The sequence below is a fragment of the Salvelinus alpinus genome, chromosome 28, assembly GCF_045679555.1.
Source record: "Salvelinus alpinus chromosome 28, SLU_Salpinus.1, whole genome shotgun sequence".
NCBI lineage: Eukaryota > Metazoa > Chordata > Actinopteri > Salmoniformes > Salmonidae > Salvelinus > Salvelinus alpinus.
In genome coordinates this window covers 44556563-44581597 of record NC_092113.1, presented here as the reverse complement: position 1 = coordinate 44581597, position 25035 = coordinate 44556563, and the positions used below count along the sequence as shown (strand labels likewise).

Sequence of the window (25035 nt, the reverse complement as noted above, 5' to 3'; positions counted from 1 at the left end):
GGTTACCTTTGCTTCCTTGGACTATGGTGGTCTGCTTGAAACATATACAGTACTGTTTTAAAATTTCAGGCAGGTGTGAAAACAATGCTGTAAAGTAAGAATGCTTTCAAAACTAGACATGTTAATAGTTCACATTTTTTAATTAACAAAATGCAAAGTGAGTGAACAGAAGAAAAATCTACATGAAATCAATATTTGGTGTGACAACCCTTTGCCTTCAAAACAGCATAAATTCTTCTAGGTACACTTGTACACCGTTTTTAAAGAAACTCGGCAGGAAGGTTGGCCCAAACATCTTGGAGAACAGTTCTTCTGTGGATTTAGGCAGCCTCAGGTGCTTCTCCCTTCTCGTGTAATCCCAGTCAGACTCGTCGATGTCACGGCTGTGGGGGCCATACCATCACATCCGGGACTCATTGTTCTTCTTTACACTGAAGATAGAGCGAAAGTCATTATGAACTATGTTTGGGGTTGTTGTCATGCTGCAGAAATACATTTGGGGCCAATCAGATGCCTCCTTATTGGTATTGCATGGTGGATAAGTATCTGCCTGTACTTCTCAGCATTGAGGAGACCATTAATTCTGACCAAATCCCCAACTCCATTGGCAGAAATGCTGCCCCAAACTTGCAAGGAACCTCCACCATGCTTCACTGTTGCCTGCAGACACTCATTCGTGTACCGCTCTCCAGCCCGTCGGTGAACAAACTGCCTTCTGCTACAGCCAAATATTTCAAATGTTGACTCATCAGTCCAGAGCACTTGCTGCCATTTTTCTGCACCCCAGTTCCTGTGTTTTCGTGCATAGTTGAGTCGTTTGGTCTTTTTTCCACGTCGGAGGTGTGGCTTTTTGGCCGCAAGTCTTCCATGAAGGCCACTTCTGACCAGACTTCTCTGGACAGTAGATGGGTGTTACCAGGGTCCCACTGTTTTCTGCCAATTCTGAGCTGATGGCACTGCTGGACATCTTCCGATTGCAAAGGGAAGTAAGCATGATGTGTCTTTCATCTGTTGCAGTGCGTTTCCTTGGCCGACCACTGCGTCTACGGTCATCAACGTTGCCTGTTTCTTTGTGCTTCTTCAAAAGAGCTTGGACAGCACATCTGGAAACCCCTATCTGCCTTGACATGTCTGCCTGGGAGAAACCTTGCTGATGCAGTATAACCACCTTGTGTCTTGTTGCTGGGCTCAGTCTTGACTTTTGACAGTAAACTGTCCTCAGCAACCTCACCTTGTTACCTGAGTTTGGCTGTTCCTCACCCAGTTTTATTCCTCATACACAGCTGTTTCTGTTTCAGTTAATGATTGTGTTTCAACCTACATATTGAATTGATGATCATTAGCACCTGTTTGGTATAATTGTTTAATAATACACCTGACCATAGGCCTACAAAATCCCTGACTTTGCGCAAGTGTACCTACAAGAATTGATGCTGTTTTTAAGGCAAAGGGTGGTCACACCACATATGGATTTGATTTAGATTTTTCTTCTGTTCACTCTCTTTGCATTAAGTTAATTGATAAATATAATCTATTAACATGTCAAAGCAGCTCGCGGTTGGGTTTCCCTTTGTAGTCCGGAATAGTTTTCAAGCCCTGCCACATCCGTTGAGCGTCAGAGCCGGTATGGTAGGATTCAATCTTAATCCTGTATCGATGCTTTGCCTGTTTGATGGTTCGTCTGAGGGCGTAGCGGGATTTCTTATCAGCGTCCGGATTAGTGTCCTGCTACTTGAAAGCGGCAGCTCTAGCCTTTAGCTCGATGTGGATGTTGCCTGTAATCAATGGTGTTACACAAATCAAAATCTGCCTTATATTTTAGATTCTTCAAAGTAGCCACCATTAGCCTTGATGACAGCTTTGCACACTCTTGGCATTCTCTCAACCAGCTTCACCTGGAATGCTTTTTTAACAGTCTTGAAGGAGTTCCCACATATGCTGAGCACTTGTTGGCTGCTTTTCCTTCACTCTGTGTTCCAACTCATCCCAAACCATCTCAATTGGGTTGAGATGGGGTAATTGTGGAGGCCAGGTCATCTGATGCAGCACTCCAAAATATTTGTTCCTGGTCAAATAGTCCTTACACAACCTGGAGGTGTGTTGGGTCATCGTCCAGTAGAAAAACAACTGATAGTCCCACTAAGCGCAAACCAGATGGCGTGGAGTATCGCTGCAGAATGCTGTGGTAGCCATGCTGATTAAGTGTGCCTTGAATTCTAAATAAAAATCACTGACCGTGTAGGCAGCAAAGCACTCCCACAACATCACACCTCCTCCTCCATGCTTCACAGTGGGAACCACACATGCCGAGATCATCTGTTTACCTACTCTGCGTCTCTCAAAGACATGGCAGTTGGAATCCAAAATCTCAAATTTTGACTCATCAGACCAAAGGACAGATTTCCACCAGTCTAATGTCCATTGCTCATGTTTCTTGGCACAAGTAAGTCTCTTCTTCTTATTGATGTCCTTTAGTAGTGGTTCCTTTGCAGCAATTCAACAATGAAAGCGGGATTCACACAGTCTCCTCTGAACAGTTGATGTTGAGATGTGTCTTACTTGCATTCTGTGAAGCATTTATTTGGGCTGCAATCTGAGATGCAGTTAACTCTAATGAACTTATCCTCTGCAGCAGAGGTAACTCTGGGTCTTCCATTCCTGTGGCGTTCCTCGTGAGAGCCAGTTTCATCATTGTGCTTGATAGTTTTTGCGACTGCACTTGAAGAAATGTTCAAAGTTCTTGACATTTTCCAAATTTACTGACTTTCATGTCTTAAAGTAATGATGGACTGTCATTTATCTTTGCTTATATGAGCTGTTCTTACCATAATATGGACTTGGTATTTTACTAAATAGGGCTATCTTCTGTATACCACCCCTACCTTGTCACAACACAACTGATTGGCTCAAACGCATTAAGGAAAGAATTTCCACATTTACAAGGCACACTTGTTAATTGAATTGCATTCCAGGTGACTACCTCATGAAGCTGGTTGAGAGAATGCCAACAGTGTGCAAAGCTGTCATCAAGGCAAACGGTGGCTACTTAGAAGAATCTCAAAAATAAAATATAGTTTGATTGGTTTAACACTTTTTTGGTTACTACATGATTCCATGTATTATTTCATAGTTTTGATGTCTTCACTATTATTCTCCAATGCAGAAAATATTAAAAATAAAGAAAAACCCTAGAATGAGTAAGTGTGTCCAAACTTTTGACTGGTACTGTATATATGTCCATTGATTCTTGAAGAATATAACTTATAAATGCCTCATGAGCTTAGTTCAACTGTCAAACTCCACGAGAACCCAAAATATAAGCTTGTTTTACTCCAATGTTTGTAAACATTGTAAATGTAAACAAACACTGTATAGCCTCATAACATGGTTAAAACAATGTTGATATCATGGATGGCCAGGCCTTGCATCCACAGCTCTGTCTATTAATCTGAGAGTGGTTACATTTCTCCTGGCCAATCCCTCAGCTTTTCACCAACACAGAAGCGGGGCGACTGTTTTATTATTGTATCTTTGTTGCTTCTGTTTGTTCTGTCGATTTGCCCTTCAAACAGCTGCATATTACCAAGATATCAAAGTGTCACCAAGAAAAAAGTAAACAATAGGCCTTTAGCAAATGCAGAATATGGCATTCATTTATCACATGTAAATAGTACTTTTCAGTAGTGCTCAAAGCCATTCCATGAGCGCAGCATTTATTTTTCAACTTATATCAATGAGCCCAATCAGCCCTCCATGACAACAAAATCATAAACAACAGAGTAGGGCTGGCTAATAAGTCCTTAGTTTTGGGTTATGCTCAGGTAATTTATACTAATATATACTTCCATATTTCCAAGTCTTGTTCTTGAAGATCACAGGGTATACAATTTTTTGGAATGATTGGAATTCTGATGGACTTTGGTTTTTAATATAAAGATATAATTTAATCGTATTATTATACGTAATAGAAAGCGATGGGTTAGAAGAAGCCTACATAACCAACCCATAAAGTAAAATTTAACATCAAAATATGGACAGTTATGTAATCTTTAACATTGATTTATCCTGCAATAGATGTCATTAAATTGGTAACATACATTTTTGTCTTCTTCGAATGCCTCTTAAGGGGAAAGTAATTTAAAAGTAACTACATGTAATCAGATTACGTTACTGGGTTTGGATAATCCAAAATTTACCTTACTGATTACAATTTGACAGGTAACTAGTAACGGATTACATTTAGAAAATAACTCACCCAACCCTGCCTATAGCCTACTGTACCTGTTGTCACCTACTGTCAGACAGATCTATAGCTTAGTTAAAACAGATCTATACGGTACCTTGAGATGTGTGACGAAGTTGGATGTGACGCTCCTCTTCGCCTGTATCCTAGTGCCGCATGCTTTACAGTTGGACTCGATCTTGCCGTTCTCCCCCTCGAACACGATGTTGAAGTAATCCAGAATGGACACCTTCGAAATTGACGCCATTGGGATGACCAACCTTTATACTCGGAAGTAGAATCAACTTTCCAAAGACAACAATCGAGATCTCTCTACCTATTCTTTCTTTTCCCGAGCCTCCCGCTAGTCACTACCATAAGAGCGGAGGTGTGTGTGCGTTTTCTTCCTTCCTACTCACTGTAATCAAAACGCTGGCAGACGCGCGCAACAATAGATGGGTTAAAACAGGCGACTTGCCAATACAGAGCCTTGGAGCTATCGCGTTTCAGCTAGCTATGATGCTATTACACGAATCATGCTATTAAACAAAGTATCTAGTATCGCTGCAAACACTGAAATCCTGTAGCTATCCAGTTCTGCCTGGTCCGTGTTATCAAACTGCACCAGCTACTCGAGGAGGCTGGGCTTTCGGGCTAGCAGAGGATGGCCGCCACCATTGGTCCAGGAAGTAAACCAGATACGCGTTTCCGAAACACTTCGGAAGTTATCGGCAACGCTCGGCCGGATCAACTCAATATATAGTTCAATATAATTCCCCCACCGTAGACGCTATATTTTATATTCAAATTTCCTTTCATCTGATTCCCGAGGAAACCAAACAGGGATTGGTGGCTAATTTCCAACTCAGCCATTATTAAAGACGGCCCTGGAGCAATTGGGGTTAGGTGTCTTCCTTACGGGCACATCGACAGTTTCACATGATCGGCTTCGGAATTTGAGCTGACAACCTTTCGGTCATTGTTATACCGCTAGTTTACCTGCCGCTCGTGGACACATACTATCACACACATACACTCACCATATCTGCTGCTGCTCCATATGCTGCTTTTTGTATACACAGGCAGCCCAATTCCACTAATTGGTCTTTTGACCGATCAAATCAGATCTTTTCACATCAGATTTTTTTTCAGAGATGATCAGATTGCTCAATAGAATTGGACTGTCTGTCTAAAAACGCAGCCTTTTTTTACTTGTATTATCTATCCTGATGCCTCAAATACCTCATTATTATCTAATGTCCAGTCACGTTACCCTGCCTTCATGTACATATCTACCTCAAATATTTTATTATTATCTATCATGATGCCTAGTCACGTTACCCTGCCTTCATGTACATATCTACCTCAAATATTTTATTATTATCTATCACGATGCCTAGTCACTTTACCCTGCCTTCATGTACATATCTACCTCAAATACCTTATTATTATCTATCCTGATGCCTAGTCACTTTACCCTGCCTTCATGTACATATCTACCTCAAATACCTTATTATTATCTATCATGATGCCTAGTCACTTTACCCTGCCTTCATGTACATATCTACCTCAAATACCTCATTATTATCTATCATGATGCCTAGTCACTTTACCCTGCCTTCATGTACATACAGTATCTACCTCAAATACCTTATTATTATCTATCCTGATGCCTAGTCACTTTACCCTGCCTTCATGTACATATCTACCTCGAATACCTCATTATTATCTATCCTGATGTCTAGTCACTTTACCCTGCCTTCATGTACATATCACCTCAAATACCTTATTATTATCTATCATGATGCCTAGTCACTTTACCCTGCCTTCATGTACATACAGTATCTACCTCAAATACCTTATTATTATCTATCATGATGCCTAGTCACTTTACCCTGCCTTCATGTACATATCTACCTCAAATACCTTATTATTATCTATCATGATGCCTAGTCACTTTACCCTGCCTTCATGTACATACAGTATCTACCTCAAATACCTTATTATTATCTATCCTGATGCCTAGTCACTTTACCCTGCCTTCATGTACATATCTACCTCAAATACCTTATTATTATCTATCATGATGCCTAGTCACTTTACCCTGCCTTCATGTACATACAGTATCTACCTCAACTACCACGTCTCCCCATTTTCTGCATATTGATATGGTATTGGTACTTCTTGTATATAGCTTCATTCTTGTGTGTTTATTTCTCACCAGTCCATTAATTTAAAAACATTGGATTGGTGCAAGCATGGCTGGAGAGAGTTTCCACCATTTTCCTCACACCAGTCCATTCATTTTAGATCCATGAGGGGGATAATATGAGTGCACACTTGTGGAGAATGTAGCCAGTGTGTCTAGTCTGCGTCAGATCTAAACCATGATCTGGTCAGTCTGTCTGACAGTCTGGTCCTGGTTGCTGTTCAGCTGGAGCTGCAGCTGTTCTCTGGTGGTCAGGACTGCAAACTGTAGATCAGCCACCTCCGCTAACAACTCTACCACTATGGAGAGAGGAGTTTTCCCCATTACAACATAGTAGCGTGCATGCAGAGAGACAGACAGAAAGAGAGAGAACAAGACACGAGCTTCATATGAAGACTACAACGTATCATGTTCTAGAACACATCTATTAAAATGTTTAAATGTTACTGAATGTGGTTCATGTTTCATCCATACTGGTATGTGCAAGCAGAAGGAAGGCTACCCTACTATGTTTCATCTCTCCTACCAGACAGGCAGACTGGCAGACAGAAAACTAGCCAACCTTGTTTGAATGAGACCTGGGCCTGTTTAAGGGTCTGATTCCAAACTACTTCAGATGGTCCTGCTGGGGATTGGGTTCAGTATTGCCTATTTATTAGGACCCCCAATTAGATGTTGCCAAGGCAGTGGCTACTCTTCCTGGGGTCCAAACAGTAAACAACAAATACAATCCATAATGTACATTACATAGCACAGGTAGTCTAGAGTTTCGAGCGTTGGGCCAGTAAACAAAAGGAGACTTCACACCCTCCTTGTCTTTAGGTCCGTTGTCCTCCACCTGTCTCTCTTCAGGAGACTTCAGACCCTCCTTGTCTTTAGGTCCGTTGTCCTCCACCTGTCTCTCTTCATGAGACTTCAGACCCTCCTTGTCTTTAGGTCCATTGTCCTCCACCTGTCTCTCTTCATGAGACTTCAGGCCCTCCTTGTCTTTAGGTCCATTGTCCTCCACCTGTCTCCCTTCAGGAGACTTCACACCCTCCTTGTCTTTAGGTCCGTTGTCCTCCACCTGTCTCTCCTCAGGAGACTTCACACCCTCCTTGTCTTTAGGTCCGTTGTCCTCCACCTGTCTCCCTTCAGAAGACTTCACACCCTCCTTGTCTTTAGGTCCGTTGTCCTCCACCTGTCTCCCTTCAGAAGACTTCAGACCCTCCTTGTCTTTAGGTCCATTGTCCTCCACCTGTCTCTCCTCAGGAGACCTTAGCTAAGTAGAAATTGTTTATAATCTGTGGCTAAGCATAGCTCCCTGGACCTCTCTTGCACTGACTCTATGCAAAAACACTGGACTCTATCCACACACTCACACATACTTAAACCCCAACGCACACATACACAAACTACACATGCCCACACATAACACACGCACACATGTATACTGATGCCACACACACACACACACTCACACACTTTCACACTCACCACATAGACTGCTGCTACTGTTTATGATATATGCTGTTGCCTAGTCACTTTACCCCTACCTATATGTACATAGCTACCTCAATTATCTCGTACCCCTGCACATCCACTCAGTACTGGTAGTCCCTGTATATAGCACCCCCCTATCCACATCGACAGGACCGCAGTGGAGAAGGTGGAAAGCAGCAAGTTCCTCAGCGTACACATCACAAACAAACTGAAATGGTCCACCCACACAGACAGTGTGGTGAAGAAGGGGCAACAGCGCCTCTTCAACCTCAGGAGGCTGAAGAAATTTGGTTTGTCACCTAAAACTCTCACAAATTTTTACAGATGCACAATTGAAAGCATCCTGTAGGGCTGTATCACCGCCTGGTACGGCAACTGTACCGCCCACAACCGCAAGGCTCTCCAGACGGTGGTGCGGTCTGCCCAATGCATTACAGGGGGCAAACTACCTGCCCTCCAGGACACCTACAGCACCCGATGTCACAGGAAGGCCAAAAAGATCATCAAGGACATCAACCACCCGAGCCACTGCCTGTTCACCCCGCTATCATCCAGAAGGCGAGGTCAGTACAGGTGCATCAAAGCTGGGACCGAGAGACTGAAAACCAGCTTCTATCTCAAGGCCATCAGACTGTTAAACAGCCATCACTAGCACATTAGAGGCTGCTGCCTATAAACATAGACTAGGAATCACTGGCCACTTTAAGGAATGGAACACTAGTCACTTTAATAATGTTTACATATCTGGCATTACTTATCTCAAATGTACAGTATATACTGTATCAAATCAAAGTTTATTTGTCACGTGCGCCGAATACAACAGGTATTATTTCACCTTACAGTGAAATGCTTACTTACAGGCTTTAACCAATAGTGCAAAAAAGGTATTAGGTGAACAATAGGTAGGTAAAGAAATAAAACAAAAGTAAAAAAGACAGGCCATATACAGTAGATAGGCTATATACAGTAGCAAGGCTATAAAAGTAGCGAGGCTACATACAGACACCGGTTAGTCAGGCTGATTGAGGTAGTATGTACATGTGGATATGGTAAAGGGACTATGCATATATGATGAACAGAGAGTAGCAGTAGCGTAAAAGAGGGGGTTTGCGGGTGGTGGTTGGGACACAATGCAGATAGCCCGGTTAGCCAATGTGCGGGAGCACTGGTTGGTCGGCCCAACTGAGGTAGTATGTACATGAATGTATAGTTAAAGTGACTATGCATATATGATAAACAGAGAGTAGCAGCAGCGTAAAAAGAGAGGTTGGGGGGGGGGGGCACACAATGCAAGTAGTCCAGGTAGCCATTTGATTACCTGTTCAGGAGTCTTATGGCTTGGGGGTAAAAGCTGTTGAGCAGATTTTTTGTCCTAGACTTGGCGCTCCGGTACCGCTTGCCATGCGGTAGTAGAGAGAACAGTCTATGACTGGGGTGGCTGGGGTCTTTGACAATTTGTAGGGCCTTCTTCTGACACCGCCTGGTGTAGAGGTCCTGGATGGCAGGCAGCTTAGCCCCAGTGATGTACTGGGCCATACGCACTACCCTCTGTAGTGCCTTGCGGTCAGAGGCCGAGCAGTTGCCATACCAGGCAGTGATGCAAACAGTCAAGATGCTCTTGATGGTACAGCTGTAGAACCTTTTGAGGATCTCAGGACCCATGCCAAATCTTTTTAGTTTCCTGAGGGGGAATAGGTGTGTTTGGACCATTCTAGTTTGTTGTTGATGTGGACACCAAGGAACTTGAAACTCTCAACCTGCTCCACTACAGCCACATCGATGAGAATAGGGGCGTGCTCGGTCCTCCTTTGCCTGTAGTCCACAATCATCTCCTTAGTTTTGGTTACATTGAGGGACAGGTTGTTATTCTGGCACCACCCGGCCAGGTCTCTGACTTCCTCCCTATAGGCTGTCTCGTCGTTGTTGGTGATCAGGCCTACCACTGTTGTGTCGTCTGCAAACGTAACGATGGTGTTGGAGTCGTGCCTGGCCATGCAGTCGTGGGTGAACAGGGAGTACAGGAGGGGACTGAGCACGTACCCCTGGGGAGCCCCAGTGTTGAGGATCAGCGTGGCAGATGTGTTGCTACTTACCCTCACCACCTGGGGGCGGCCCGTCAGGAAGTCCAGGATCCAGTTGAGGGAGGTGTTTAATCCCAGGGTCCTTAGCTTAGCTTAGTGATGAGCTTTGAGGGTACTATGGTGTTGAACGCTGAGCTGTAGTCAATGAACAGCATTCTCACATAAGTGTTCCTTTTGTCTAGGTGGGAAAGGGCAGTGTGGAGTGCAATTGAGATTGCATCATCTGTGGATCTGTTTGGGTGGTATGCAAATTGGAGTAGGTCTAGGGTTTTTTGGATGATGGTGTTGATGTGAGCCATTACCAACCTTTCAAAGCACTTCATGGCTACGGACGTGAGTGCTACAGGTCTCTAGTCATTTAGGCAGGTTGCCTTTGTGTTCTTGGGCACAGAGACTACGGTGGTCTGCTTGAAACATGTTGGTATTATAGACTCAATCAGGGACATGTTGAAAATGTCAGTGAAGACACTTGCCAGTTGGTCAGCACATGCCCGGAGAACACGTCCTGGTATTCTGTCTGGCCCTGCAGCCTTGTGTATGTTGACCTGTTTAATGGTCTTACTCACGTCGGCTACAGAGAGCGTGATCACACAGTCGTCCGGAACAGCTGATGCTCTCATGCATGCCTCAGTGTTGCTTGCCTCGAAGCGAGCATAGAAGTGATTTAGCTCGTCTGGTAGGCTTGTGTCACTGGGCAGCTCGCGGCTGTACTTCCCTTTGTAGTCTGTAATAGTTTGCCCTGCCACATAAGACGAGCGTCGGAGCCGGTGTAGTATGATTCAATCTTAGCCCTGTATTGACGCTTTGCCTGTTTAATGGTTTGTCGCAGGGCATAGCAAGATTTCTTGTAAGCTTCTGGGTTAGAGACCTTGAAAGCGGCAGCTCTAGCCTTTAGCTCAGTGCGAATGTTGCCTGTAGTCCATGGCTTCTGGTTGGGGTATGTACGTACAGTCACTAAAGGGACGATGTCCTCGATGAACTTATTGATAAAGCCAGTGACTGATGTGGTGTACTCCTCAATGCTATTGGAAGAATCCCGGAACGTATTCCAGTCTGTGATAGCAAAACAGTCCTGTAGTTCAGCATCTGCATCATCTGACCACTTTCTTATTGACTGAGTCACTGGTGCTTCCTGCTTTCATTTTTGCTTGTAAGCAGGAATCAGGAGGATAGAGTTGTGGTCGGTTTTACCAAATGGAGGGCGAGGGAGAGCTTTGTACGAGTCTCTGTGTGTGGAGTACAGGTGATCTAGAATTTTTTTCCCTCTAGTTGCACATTTAACATGTTGATGGAAATTTGGTAGAACTGATTTAATTTACCCTGCATTAAAGTCTCCGGCCACTAGGAGCGCCGCCTCTGGGTGAGTGGTTTCCTGTTTGCTTATTTCCTTATACAGCTGACTGAGTGCGGTCTTAGTGCATCTGTCTGTGGTGGTAAATAAATAGCCACAAAAAGTATAAAACGCTCTACTCTATACTATTCCACAGTATCTTAGTCACTTAATAATGTTTACATATCTGGCATTACTCATCTCGTATGTATATACTGTTTTCTAAACTATTCTAGTGTATCTTAGTCCGTTCCGCTCTGACATCGCTCGACCATATGTATATAGTCTTAATTCATTCCTACTTAGATTTGTGTGTGTATTAGGTATATGTTGTGTAATTTGTTAGATATTACTTGTTAGATATTACTGCACTGTCGGAGCTAGAAGCACAAGCATTTCGCTACACCCACAATTTCATCTACTAATCACGTGTATGTGACCAATAAAATTTGATTTGATACGCATTGAACAACAGATAGTCCCCCCACAAAATCTAAAGTGAGTTTGTTAAAAAAAAATCGGTCCTACAGTACCCGTCAAAGGTTTGGACACACCGACTCAATCAAGGGTTTTTCTTTATTTTTACAATTTTCTACATTGTAGAATATTAGTGAAGACATCAAAACTATGAAAGAACACATATGGAATCATGTAGTAACCAATAAAGTGTTAAACAAATCAAATATATTTGAGATTTGAGATTCTTCAAAGTAGCCACCCTTTGCCTTGATGACAGCTTTGCACACTCTTGGCATTCCCTCAACCAACTTCACCTGGAATGCTTTTCCAACAGTCTTGAAGGATTTTCCACATATGCTGATGTAACAGTTTAGCTTCCGTCCCTCTCCTCGCCCCTACCTGGGCTCGAACCAGGGACCCTCTGCACACATCGACAACAGCCACCCTCGAAGCATCGCTCCACAAAAGCCACAATTACTTCAAGGCCTCAGAGCGAGTGACGTCACTGATTGAAACGCTATTAGCGCGCACCACCGCTAACTAGCTAGCCATTTCACATCGGTTACACTCACCCCCCTTTTGACCTACTCCTTTTCCGCAGCAACCAGTGATCCGGGTCACGGCACCAATGTAACAGTATAGCTTCCGTCCCTCTCCTCGCCTCGAACCAGGGATCCTCTGCACACATCAACAACTGACACCCACGAAGCATCGCTACCCATCGCTCCACAAAAGCCGCGGCCCTTGCAGAGCAAGGGGAACAACTACTTCAAGGCCTCAGAGCGAGTGACGTCAACGATTGAAACGCTATTAGCGCCCACCACCGTTAACTAGCTAGCCATTTCACATCGGTTACACTGAGCACTGCTGTTCCTTCACTCTGTGGTCCAACTCATCCCAAACCATCTCAATTGGGTTGAGGTCGGGTGATTGTGGAGGCCAGGTCATCTGATGCAGCACTCCATCACTCTCCTTCTTGGTCAAATAGCCCTTACAAAGCCTGGAAGTGTGTTGGGTCATTGTCCTGTTGAAAAAACAAATGATAGTACCTCTAAGCACAAACCAGATTGGATGGCGTATCACTGTTGAATGCTGTGGTAGCCATGCTGGTTAAGTGTGCCTTGAATTCTAAATTAATCATATATAAATATATATATGCAGTGCATTCAGAAAGTATTCACACCCCTTGACATGTTTCACATTTTGTTAAGTTACAGCCTCATTCTAAAATGGATTAAATTGTTATTTTTACTCATCAATCTATACACAATACCCCATAATGACAAAGCAAAATGACTCTCAGGCAATGAGAAACAAGATACTCTGGTCTGATGATACCAATATTGAACTCTTTGGCTGAATTCCAAGCGTCACGTCTGGAGGAAACCTGGCACCATCATTACGGTCCTCATTCTTATCTTTGCACTTTCCTTCTAAAATTGAACAGAACATAGGCTGTACTAAAGGCTAGTCCACACTGAAGATTTTTTGGAGAGGGTCTATTCATAAAATATTTTCGGAAGAAGCCTTTGACTCTCTTCCTGAACTGCCACCTTAAGCCTACACAGAACAGCCATTGGTTAGGCAGCACACAGAAACGTTTTTGATCAGCAAGAGCAGAGCATACCAGGCTCAGACTTGGAATATCCATTGCGGTGTGTAATGATGCCTAGTTTTATTTACACCATCCCAGCAGCTATCTTAGAAATATAACTTTGCTCTCTGCTTACCGAGCATACACTTTGTAGTCTATAGCCTATGGATCATTTGATTGAGACCACACTACATAGTCTATAGGCACACTTGATATTGGCACACTTGATATTGGCACACTTGATATTGGCACACTTGATATTGCAAGTCTAAAACACTGAGAAATATAGAAATGTCATAAATTACATGACCCTCCCCTGGAATAGATTAAAAAAATTGTAAACCCTCCAATTGACAGAAACTGAAAAAGCATGACCTCCCCCATTTTCCTCCAGGTAACACTTCAGTAAATGTAGATCCATCCCTTACAATAGTACAGGTGGAGATCGAATTTCAATATTAAAACAATGTTGCAAGTGTCGGAGAGACAGACAGCAACGATTATACAAAATTCCGCTGTTGAAAAGCAATTACTAGTCTTAAAGAAATGGGAGACAATGTCTAGATGCTTTTTTACAGTGGAAATGACGTGTATAACTTGTCTAGCTGGACTGATAAAACAGTGGATTGCGCAGTGAGATGGAACAGAGTAAATAGGCATTTCAACTCATAGATTTAGCAGGTGGTGATTTGTGGAATAGACACCGCCACCCGTTCTATAATCCCTGACACGATTTGGAGGTTTATTTTTCATAAACGACCGTATCATATTCTTTGAAACTACAGCATTTAACAAAATAGCTTATCAATATGGTTTTAGTACTTTAGGACATTCATACATCATCTTTGTTATGATTCATTTGTTGACGGTAACTAGTCACACTTCCGTGTGTGATACATTTCATTGGCCGACGACTTGTGACAACATCCATGTTCCGAGACGGCTAACCAATCGACAGTTTCTAAAATCTCACGTGTGTGGCTTCGGCACATAATGTTGGCTGTTTGATTGGCTAATGTTATCACAAGGGTCCGCCTACTTTTAACCCCTTATTCCCGAGCCACAAATGGATGTGCCGAAGTCTGTCTGAATGATCTTCTATGTTTACACCTGATTGGAGTAGGAATAAGGTAGCTAGCTGAGTGGGTGGAACCTGTAGGAATATCTATCTCATATTGCTGTCAGATCTTTCATTCTTGGAGCGTTCGTCCCATTGGAAATCGAGGTTTGAGGAACTTGGCTTCTCTATTCAGCTTTAGCTAGCATCTTCATCTCTACCTCCGCAGTAAGTTGGTTAACGTTACACAGAGAAATTATACAAAACTAAATTACTCAAGACAGCTTTCACTGTCAGAGAACGAATGTTGGATACGGAATTATGGTGACTGTGTGTACGCGCGTAGTTTAGCGGTTAAAATGGATGTGCCAGTAAAGCCGATTGTACGAACTCAGAGGTGAAAGTAATGCGGTCCGGTATGGCGTCCCGGCTACAAAAATAAATTGTTGGAGTACGCGATTCCAGTTAAGCGTGAGCCTATCACAATTATTACAACAAACATATATAGGCTTTACAGCATTATTTAACAACTGCATGTCAGCCGCATGAAAAATGTGCGAATTGACTGGAAACCGGGTGGTATAAACCCCACTTTGCGTTGTGGTTTGAGGAGAACACTTACATTTTGTCAAGGCGGGTAAGCCTAATGTTACAATACACGTAGGTGTGTTGTAACATGTTTTTTCCCCCATTCATCCAATTGCGGATGCATAGTGCACTGTTGGGGTCTGGATGCTGAAATGATTTTGTGAGTGGACTGACGTGCGCGGGTAGTCTACAGGAGCTGCTTGGTTTAGTGATTGTTTGACCATCAGATGACTGGTTGTGTTTATGCCACATTAAAAGGCATGGGCGGTGTGTCCATAAAGTAAATTAAATTGCCAGAAATAGTCTATACATAAATAAATAAAATCATTCAAAATCTGCTACTACACCAGAAAGTAAATACCAAAATAGATGATTATTGAGTTGAGACTGTCAGTGAAAAGCAGAGAGACCCAGCCTAGCATATTGCAATATTTAAAAATACAATGGTGAAAAAACTGTTAGGAAAGCAAATGGCTGTTGGTGTAAAGAGATGATGAAAAGACTCCAATCTGTCTTTAAGTGATCATTTCTTAACTTAATTGAGTGAACTAGTAGCCTGTCGTATTGGCACCAGCGGAGAACATTGGCCATATCCCCAGTAGGTGTGCATATTCACGGTCTTTATCATTGGGTCAGTGCCATTTTTTATTTGTTTCTGGACAATACATTCCTCCAGGTTAGATGGAAGTCATTTTCTATTTGTGTCTCCCTTTCTCGTTGGCCTATTATATGGATCAGACATCGTCGTTCTTAATGATCTGTTTGGCAGTGTCAGCCGAGTAGGCTACCCTGTAATTTCTGTAGTAAAACAAAAACATCTACTTTCACTAAACGATTTTGGTAGAGTTTCTTTCCCAGACAAGTTTTTGAGATCGGAGACAAAATGCCAAAGTCTGTTTACTCGGGGTACGCAACCGTCTCCGGCGCTTGTTTAATGTAAGTGGGACTGAGATGCAATCTGGGTGCTACCGATCTCGTCTTTAAGCAGTCCCGATATTTCCAAACTTTAGATTTTATCGGCACAATCTGCAATGCTCTTGTAGTGTGAGATGTGCAACAACAAGTTTTGCCCTTTCCCACTTGGACAAAAGGAACACTTATGTGAGAATGCTGTTATTTTTATTTAACTAGCCAAGTCAGTTGAGAACAAATTCTTATTTACAAATACAGCCTACCCCGGCCAAACCCTGACCCGGACGATGCTAGGCCAATTGTGCGCCGCCCTATGGGACTCCCAATCACGGCCGGTTGTCATACCCTGTTTCGATTCCAGGCTGTATGTACTGACGCCTCTAGCACTGAGATACAGTGCCTTAGACCGTTGTGCAACTCGGGAGTCATTGACTATAGCTCAGCGTTCAACACCATAGTGCCCACAAAGCTCATCACTGAGCTAAGGACCCTGGGACTAAACACCTCCCTCTGCAACTGGATCCTGGACTTCCTGATGGGCCACTCCAGGTGGTGAGGGTAGGCAACAACGCATCTGCCACGCTGATCCTCAACACTGAGCTAAGGACCCTGGGACTAAACACCTCCCTCTGGATCCTGGACTTCCTGATGGGCCACCCCAGGTGGTGAGGGTAGGCAACAACGCATCTGCCACGCTGATCCTCAACACTGGGGCCCCTCAGGGGTGTGTGCTCAGTCCCCTCCTGTACTACCTGTTCACCCATGACTGCATGGCCAAGCACGACTCCAACACCATCATTAAGTTTACTGATTACACAATAGTGGTAGGCCTGATCACAGACAACGATGAGACAGCCTATAGGGAGGAGGTCAGAGACCTGGCCGTGTGGTGCCAGGTCAACAACCTCTCCCTGAATGACAAAGGAGCTGATCGTGGACTACAGGAAAAGGAGGGTCCGAACAGGCCCGCATTAACATCGATGGGGCTGTAGTGGAGCGGGTCGAGAGTTTCAAGTTCATTGGTGTCCACATCACCAACAAACTATCATGGTCCAAACACACCAAGACAGTTGTGAAAAGGGCACGACAGCACCTTTTCCCCCTCAGGAGACTGAAAAGATTTGGCATGGGTCCCCAGATCCACAAAAATGTATCCAGTTGCACTATTGAGAGCGTCCTGGACGGTTGCATCACCGCCTGGTAGTCTGTACGGCCCAGTAGATTAGTGGCCAAGCTTCCTGACATCCAGAACCTACACTATCGTTCAAATGTTTGGGGTCATTTAGAAATGTCCTTGTTTTTGAAAGAAAATCACTTTTTTTTGTCCATTAAAATAACATCAAATTGATCAGAAATACAGTGTAGACATTGTTCATGTTGTAAATGACTATTGTAGCTGGAAATGGCTGATAATTTTTTTTTACAAATATATATTTTTAAATGGAATCTACCTAGGCGTATATAGAGGCCCATTATCCGCAACCATCACTGTGTTCCAATGGCACATTGTGTTAGCTAATCCAAGTTTATCATTTTAAAAGGCTAATTAATCATTAGAAAACCCTTTTGAAATTATGTTAGCACAGCTGAAAACTGTTGTGCTGATTTTAAAGAAGCAATAAAACTGGGTTTCTTCAGACTAGTTGTGTATCTGGAGCATCAGCATTTGTGGGTTTGATTACAGGCTCAAAATGGCCAGAAACAAAGAACTTTCTTCTGAAACTCGTCAGTCTATTCTTGTTCTGAGAAATGAAGGCTATTCCATGCGAGAAATTTCCAAGAAACTGAAGATCTCGTACAACGCTGTGTACTACTCCCTTCACAGAACAGAGCAAACTGGCTCTAACCAGAATAGAAATTGGAGTGCGAGGCCCCGTTGCACAACTGAGCAAGAGGACAAGTACATTAGTGTCTAGTTTGAGAAACAGACGCCTCACAAGTCCTCAACTGGCAGCTTCATTAAATAGTACCCGCAAAACACCAGTCTCAACGTCAACAGTGAAGAGGCGACTCCGGGATTCTGGCCTTCTAGGCAGAGTTGCAAAGAAAAAGCCATATCTCTGTCCAGTGTCTGTGTTCTTTTGCCCAGATGTCCAGTGTCTGTGTTCTTTTGCCCATCTTAATCTTTTATTTTTATTGGCCAGTCTGAGATATGGGTTTTTCTTTGCAGCATCCCGGAGTCGCCTCTTCACTGTTGAAACTGGTGTGTGAACAATATGGTTCTAAATCTCCAGTTACGCTTTCACCAATACAGTGTTTTAAATGTAATGTAAGGCAGTGAATGAGTGCACACTTCAGTAGAAGGATAGAGAATTGGAACACAGCCTTAGCCTCTATGAAGGGGCAGCTGGTAACATGTCTCTCACTGATTGGCAGATGGCGAAAAGCCCCGTCCGAGCTGCTGGCGTCCCCCACCCCTATTGGCCGCGGGACCTGTCCATCCCAGGCTACGTGGCGAACGATAGATCAATGCATGAGATCCTGTCCTTCCTCTTCTCTGTGTCGGGTCTCTTCCTGCTGTCCACCTGGGTCCTGACGGGCCGGAAGTGGGCCAGGGATGGCCGTGGTCAGGAGTTCGGGGTGGGCAGGCGGCTGGCTATCTGCTGGTTTGCTGTCTGTGCGTTCATCCACGGGGTCATTGAGGGATGGTTCTCTCTGTACTATGACGTCATCCCCTCAGACCAGAGCTTCCTGTCTCAGCTGTGTAAGTTGAACCTAGTGCTGGAACCCTATGGTAGAACCTCCATTCACTACTAGAACCTAGAACTCTCTAGTAGAACATAGTACTAGAACCCTCCGGTAGAACCTCCATTCTCTTCTAGAACCCTCATATTGCAAGAAAAAGGAAATGAGAACCCACAACAAGCAGAACTAACAGAACGTTGTCTTCTCATTGTCCGCAGGGAAGGAGTATTCCAAAGGAGACAGCCGATATGTCATGTAAGTTTTTTTACTTTCGCTTTCTTTTTTATACTGTACGAAAATATAAATGCAACATGTCAAGTGTTAGCTGAGATAAAAGATCCTAGAAATTTTCCATACGCACAAAATGTATTTCTCTCAAATGTTGTGCACACATTTGTGGTGTGCCATATCAATAAGCTGATTAAACAGCATGATCATTACACAGGCGCACCTTGTGCTGGGGACAATGAAAGGCAACTCTAAATTGTGCAGTTTTGTCACACAACACAATGCCACAAGTTGAGGGAGAGTGCAATTGTCATGCTGACTGCAGGAATGTCTACCAGAGCTGTTGCCAGAATTTAATGTTCATCTCTCTACTGTAAAACAACATTTATTTTAGAGAATTTGTCAGTATGTCCAACTGGCCTCACAACCGCAGACCATGTATAACCACGCCAGCCCAGGATCTCCACATCCAGCTTCTTCACCTGTGGGATGGTCTGAGACGAGCCACCCAGGCAGCTGATACAACTGAATAATTTCTGCACAAACTGTCAGAAACAGTCTCAGGGAAGCTCAACTGCTCGTCGTCTTGACCTGACTGCAGTTCGGGGTCGTTACAGACTTCAGTGGGCAAATGCTCACCTTCGATGGCCACTGGCACACTGGAGAAGTGTACTCTAGATGGATTAATCCCGGTTTCAACTGTACCGGGCAGATGGCAGACAGTGTATGGTGTCGTGTGGGTGAGCGGTTTACTGATGTCAACGTTGTGAACAGAGTTCCCCATGGTGGAGTTATGGTATGGGCAACGAACGCAATTGCATTTTATCAATGGCGATTTGAATGCACAGATACCGTGACGAAATCCTGAAGCCCATTGTCGTACCATTCATCTGCCGCCATCACCTCATGTTTCAGCATGATAATGGCCATTGAGCATGTTCGGGATGCTCTGTATCGACGTGTACAACAGTGTGCTCTAGTTCCCACCAATATCCAGCAACTTAGCACAGCCTTTTGAAGAGTGGGACAACATTCCAGAATCAACAGCCTGATCAACTCTATGCGAAGGAGATGTCGCACTGCGTGAGGCAAATGGTGGACACACCAGATACTGAGATTCACAGACTCAGAATCAGTGTTTTAATAATCACATCTACAGGGTTGCAGGTGTGATTGCAGGGTACAGTGAACATCTTAGGCTCCGAGCTCTAACATACAGGAAATAAAGTTATGAAAATGGTTATATAAAAACTATAATAGAGAGAGCACTGTAGCAGTGATGAATAAATAAATGTCCATTGGTGTGGAGGAAGAGTAAAGATAGGTGGAATGACCATAGGGGAGCGGCGTGACCATTGAGTGGGAGAATGACCGCCGGAGAGGATGGCACCGGAGAGGATGGCTGCCATTTAATGGGCTCTTAACCAACTGTGCTATTTTGTTTTATTTATTTTTTGTAACTTTATTTTCTACATAATGTTGCTGCTACCGTCTCTTATGTACGAAAAGAGCTTCTGGACTAGAGGTCGACCGATTATGATTTTAACGCCGATACCGATTATAGGAGGACCAAAAAAAGCCGATACCGATTAATCCGCCAAATTTTTATATGTTTTTTTATAATGACAATTACAACAATGCTGAATGCACACTTTTTTATTTTAACTTAATATAATACATCAATAACATCTATTTAGTCTCAAATAAATAATGGAACATGTTCAATTTGGTTTAAATAATGCAAAAACAAAGTGTTGGAGAAGAAAGTAAAAGTGCAATATTTGCCATGTAAAAAAGCTCACATCAACACCATTTTCCCAGAAACCCTAGACCCGCTCCAATTTGCATACCGCCCCAACAGATCCACAGATAATCTCTATTGCCCTTTCACACCTGGACAAATGGAACACCTATGTGAGAAGGCTGTTCATTGACTACAGCTCAGCGTTCAACACCATACACTGGTGCGTGCTCAGTCCCCTCCTGTACTCCCTGTTCACTCATGACTGCACAACTCCAACACCAAGTTTGCCGATGACACAACAGTGGTAGGCCTGATCACCAACAACAACGAGACAGCATATAGGGAGGATGTCAGAGACTGCCAGACTGCCAGGACAACAACCTGTCCCTCAACTTAACCAAGACTAAGGAGATGACTGTAGACTACAGGGAAAAAAAGGACCAAGCACGCCCCCATTCTCATCGACGGGGCTGTAGTGGAGCATGGTATGGCAACTGCTCGGCCTCTGACCGCAAGGCTCTACAGAGGGTAATGCGTACGGCCCGGTACATCACTGGGGCCATGCTTCCTGCCATCCAGGACCTCTGTACCAGGCGGTGTCAGAGGAAGGCCCTAAAAATTGTCAGACTCTAGTCAATCAAGTCATAGACTGTTCTCTCTACTACCGCACAACAAGCGGTACCGGAGCGCCAAGTCTAGGTCCAAGAGGCTTCTAAACAGCTTCTACCCCCAAGCCATAAGCCTACTGAACGTGTACTGGGCCGTACGCACTACGCTCTTTAGGGCCTTGCGGTCGTAGGCCGAGCAGTTGCCGTACCAGGCAGTGATGCAACCAGTCATGATGCTCTCGATGGTGCAGCTGTAGAAGCTTTTTTAAGGATCTGAGGACCCATGCCAAATCACAGATCTTCATTGTACAGGGTTTAAACACGGGTTCCCATGCTTGTTCAATGAACCATAAACAATTACTGAACATGCACCTGTGGAACGGTCGTTAAGACACTGACGGCTTACAGACGGTAGGCAATTAAGGTCACAGTTATGAAAACTTAGGACACTAAAGAGGCCTTTTTACTGACTCTAAAAAAACACTAAAATAAAGATGCCCAGGGTCCCTGCGTGAACTTGCCTTAGGCATGTTGCAAGGAAGCATGAGAACTGCAGATGTGGCCAGGGCAATAAATTGCAATGTCCGTACTGGGAGACGCCAAAGACAGCGCTACAGGGAGACAGGACGGACTGCTGATCGTCCTCTCAGTGGCAGACCACATGTAACAACACCTGCAAGCGATCGGTACATCCGAACGTCACACCTGCGGGACAGGTACAGGATGGCAAGAACAACTGCCCGAGTTATACCAGGAGCACACAATCCCTCCATCAGTGCTCAGACTGTCCGCAATAGGCTGAGAGAGGCTGGACTGAGGGCATGTAGGCCTGTTGTAAGGCAGGCCCTCACCAGACATCACGGGCAACAACGTTGCCTATGGGCACAAACCCACCGTCGCTGGACCAGACAGGACTGGCAAAAAGTGCTCTTCACTGACGAGTCGCGGTTTTGTCTCACCCGGGGTGATGGTCGGATTCACGTTTATCGTCGAAGGAATGAGCGTTACACCGAGGCCTGTACTCTGGAGCGGGATCGATTTGGAGGTGTAGGGTCCGTCATGGTCTGGGGGGTGTGTCACAGCATCATCGGACTGAGCTTGTCATTATTGCAGGCAATCTCAACGCTGTGCGTTACAGGGAAGACATCCTCCTCCCTCGTCAGGATGAGCCTGCAGGAAGGGTACCACATGACCCTCCAGCATGACAATGCCACCAGCCATACTGCTCGTTCTGTGCGTGATTTCCTGCAAGACAGGAATGTCAGTGTTCTGCCATGGCCAGCGAAGAGCCCGGATCTCAGTCCCATTGAGCACATCTGGGACCTGTTGGATCGGAGGATGAGGGCGAGGGCGAGGGCCCCCCTGTGTGGAGGAGGTAATGTTGCCTACCTTCACCACCAGGGGGTGGCCCGTCAGGAAGTCCAGGACCCAGTTGCATAGGGAGGAGTTCAGACCCAGGGCTGTGAGCTTTGGAATGAGCTACACTATGGTATTGAAGGCTGATCTGTAGTTGATGAACAGCATCCTCACATATGCATTCTTTTTGCATTCTCCAGGTTGGTAAGGGCAGTGTGCAGTGCGTTGTCAGGTGATCTGTCGGGGTGGTAGGTGATTGGAGAGGGCGGAGTGTGTCGGAGGTGATATGATCTTTGACCAGCCGCTCAAAGCACTACTGTCACTATTTTTTTTAATCCACACCCCTACTTTTTTATTTTTTGGTACGATGTCTGACCAACAGATGCATATCTGTATTCCCAAAATCCATAGATTAGGGCCTAATGAATTTCTTTCAATTGACTGATTTCCTCATATGAACTGTGACTCAGTAAAATCTTTTGAAATTGTTACATTTTGTGTTTATATTTTTGTTTAGTAACTAACTGTAGTCTGAGAACAATTCAATCAACTGCTGAGTGTGCTCTCTCTCCTCCTGTTCTATCACTCTCTCCTCTCCCTCTCCGTGTAGAGCTGATAACTTCACGGTGTGTATGGAGACAGTAACAGCCTGGTTCTGGGGTCCATTGAGTTTGTGGACGTTGTTTGCCTTCCTGGCCAACAAACCATGCCGCTTTGTCCTGCAACTCATTGTCTCTCTTGGTAGGTACACTGATACAGTACCTGGGGGGGGGGTTGAGCTTATTCTGATCTGTGTTTTTAAGGATGACATTTTATTATCTTATTCCAGGTCAGCTGTATGGAGCGGTGCTGTATTTCTGCACTGAGCACCGTGATGGTTACAGCCACAGTCAGATGGGTCATCCTCTGTACTTTTGGTTCTATTTTGTCTTCATGAACGTCCTCTGGATCATCATTCCTCTGGTCCTCATACTGGATGCATGGAGACACCTGCAGCAGGCCCAGACACACACTGACCTCGCCCAGAAGGAGAAGACCAACTGATCAGCAGGGGTGGGTGGGAGAGCAGCAGAGGTGGGGGGGGGGGGGTATTAAAAAAAAAAAAAGGATATCAAAGTAGCTAGACGGAGAAAGGCAGATATTTTTAGCGCTGTTGAACAGAACTCTGATTAATAATAGTAATGTCTGTGAACTGACCAAACAAAATAATGTTGATAGATACATGATACAGTGTATGTGTGGTTTGTATTGAATATTTTTCATAATTTGTTGGAATTATGCAATGTGAATGTTTCCTTTTTCTAAACTGATTAAACACATGACGACATGTGGTGTTTGACTCTTATCTGTTAGTTTAACTGTTGTGTACAGCGTATTCAGACCCCGTCCCTTTATGTTACAGCCTTATTCTAAAATGGATTAAATTAATCGTTTTCCTCATCAATCTACATACACTACCCCATAATGACAAAGTGAAAACAGGTGTTTGGAAATGTATACATTTTTAAAAACTGAAATACCTTATTTACATAAGTATTCAGACCCTTTGCTGTGAGACTTGAAATTGAGCTCCGGTGCATCCTGTTTCCATTGATCATCCTTGATGTTTCTACAATTTGATTGGAGTCCACCTGTGGTAAATTCAATTGATTAGACTTGATTTGGAAAGGCACACACCTGTCTATATAAGGTCCCACAGTTGACAATGCATGGCAGCGCAAAAACCAAGCCATGAGGTTGAAGGAGTTGTCTGTAGAGCTCCGAGACAGGAATGTGTTGAGGCACAGATCTGTGGAAGGGTGCCAACACATTTCTGCAGCATTGAAGGGGCCCAGGAACATAGTGGCCTCCATTCTTAAATGGAAGAAGTTTGGAACCACCCAGACTATTCCTAGAGCTTGGCTGGCCAGACTGCGCAATTGGGGTGAAGGGCTTTGGTCAAGGAGGTGACCAAGAACCTGATGGTGATTAACAGAGCTCCAGAGTTCCTCTGTGGAGATGGGAAAATCTCCCAGAAGGACAACCATCTCTGCAGCACTCCACCAATCAGGCCTTTATGGTCTAGATAGTTTGTGTATATATTGATATGTAGGCTACATGTGCCTTAAAAAAAAAGTTATGTAGTTCTGTTCTTGTCTATTATTGTTCTGTATTATGTGTCATGTTTTGTGTGGATCCCAGGAAGAGTAGCTGCTGCTTTTGCAACAGTTAATGGGGATCCTAATAAACTACCAATACCAAATGGTAGAGTGGCCAGACGGAAGCCAGTCCTCAGTAAAAAGCACATGACAGCCCGCTTGGAGTTTGCCAAAATGCACCTAAAGGACTAAGTCCATGAGAAACAAGATTCAATGGTCTGAAGAAATACATTTTTAACTCTTTGGCCTGAATGCCAAGCGTCACATCTGGAGGAAACCTGGCACCACCCCTATGGTGAAGCATGGTGGTGGCAGCATCATGCTGTGGGGATGTTTTTTAGC

General features: G+C 44.2%; 2 protein-coding genes across 4 annotated transcripts in view; one reads left to right on the top strand and one right to left on the bottom strand.

Annotated features, from left to right (window-relative positions):
• The window catches only part of LOC139557921 (zinc finger BED domain-containing protein 4), a 385803-nt gene extending 380893 nt beyond the window's left edge, over positions 1-4910 (bottom strand). For both annotated transcript variants that reach the window (XR_011671501.1, XM_071373267.1), the window contains exon 1: positions 4341-4910. Coding sequence is in view for 1 of the 2 variants with exons in the window: in XM_071373267.1 (XP_071229368.1) it covers positions 4341-4490 (150 nt within the window). In the remaining variant the exon portion in view is untranslated. The remainder of the gene's footprint in view (positions 1-4340) is intronic.
• A 9498-nt stretch (positions 4911-14408) lies between these two features.
• Positions 14409-23882, top strand: ebp (EBP cholestenol delta-isomerase). 2 transcript variants are annotated; one of them, XM_071373258.1, is made up of 5 exons: positions 14409-14507; positions 18311-18638; positions 18838-18874; positions 23166-23296; positions 23385-23882. In XM_071373258.1, the coding sequence occupies exons 1-5, from the start codon at positions 14478-14480 to the stop codon at positions 23597-23599; spliced, it is 741 nt and encodes a 246-aa protein (XP_071229359.1). In that variant the 5' UTR covers positions 14409-14477; the 3' UTR covers positions 23600-23882. The 2 variants fall into 2 exon arrangements, with proteins under 2 accessions (XP_071229359.1, XP_071229360.1); XM_071373259.1 differs by lacking the exon at positions 14409-14507 and adding an exon at positions 14522-14662.
• Positions 23883-25035: the final 1153 nt, after the last annotated feature.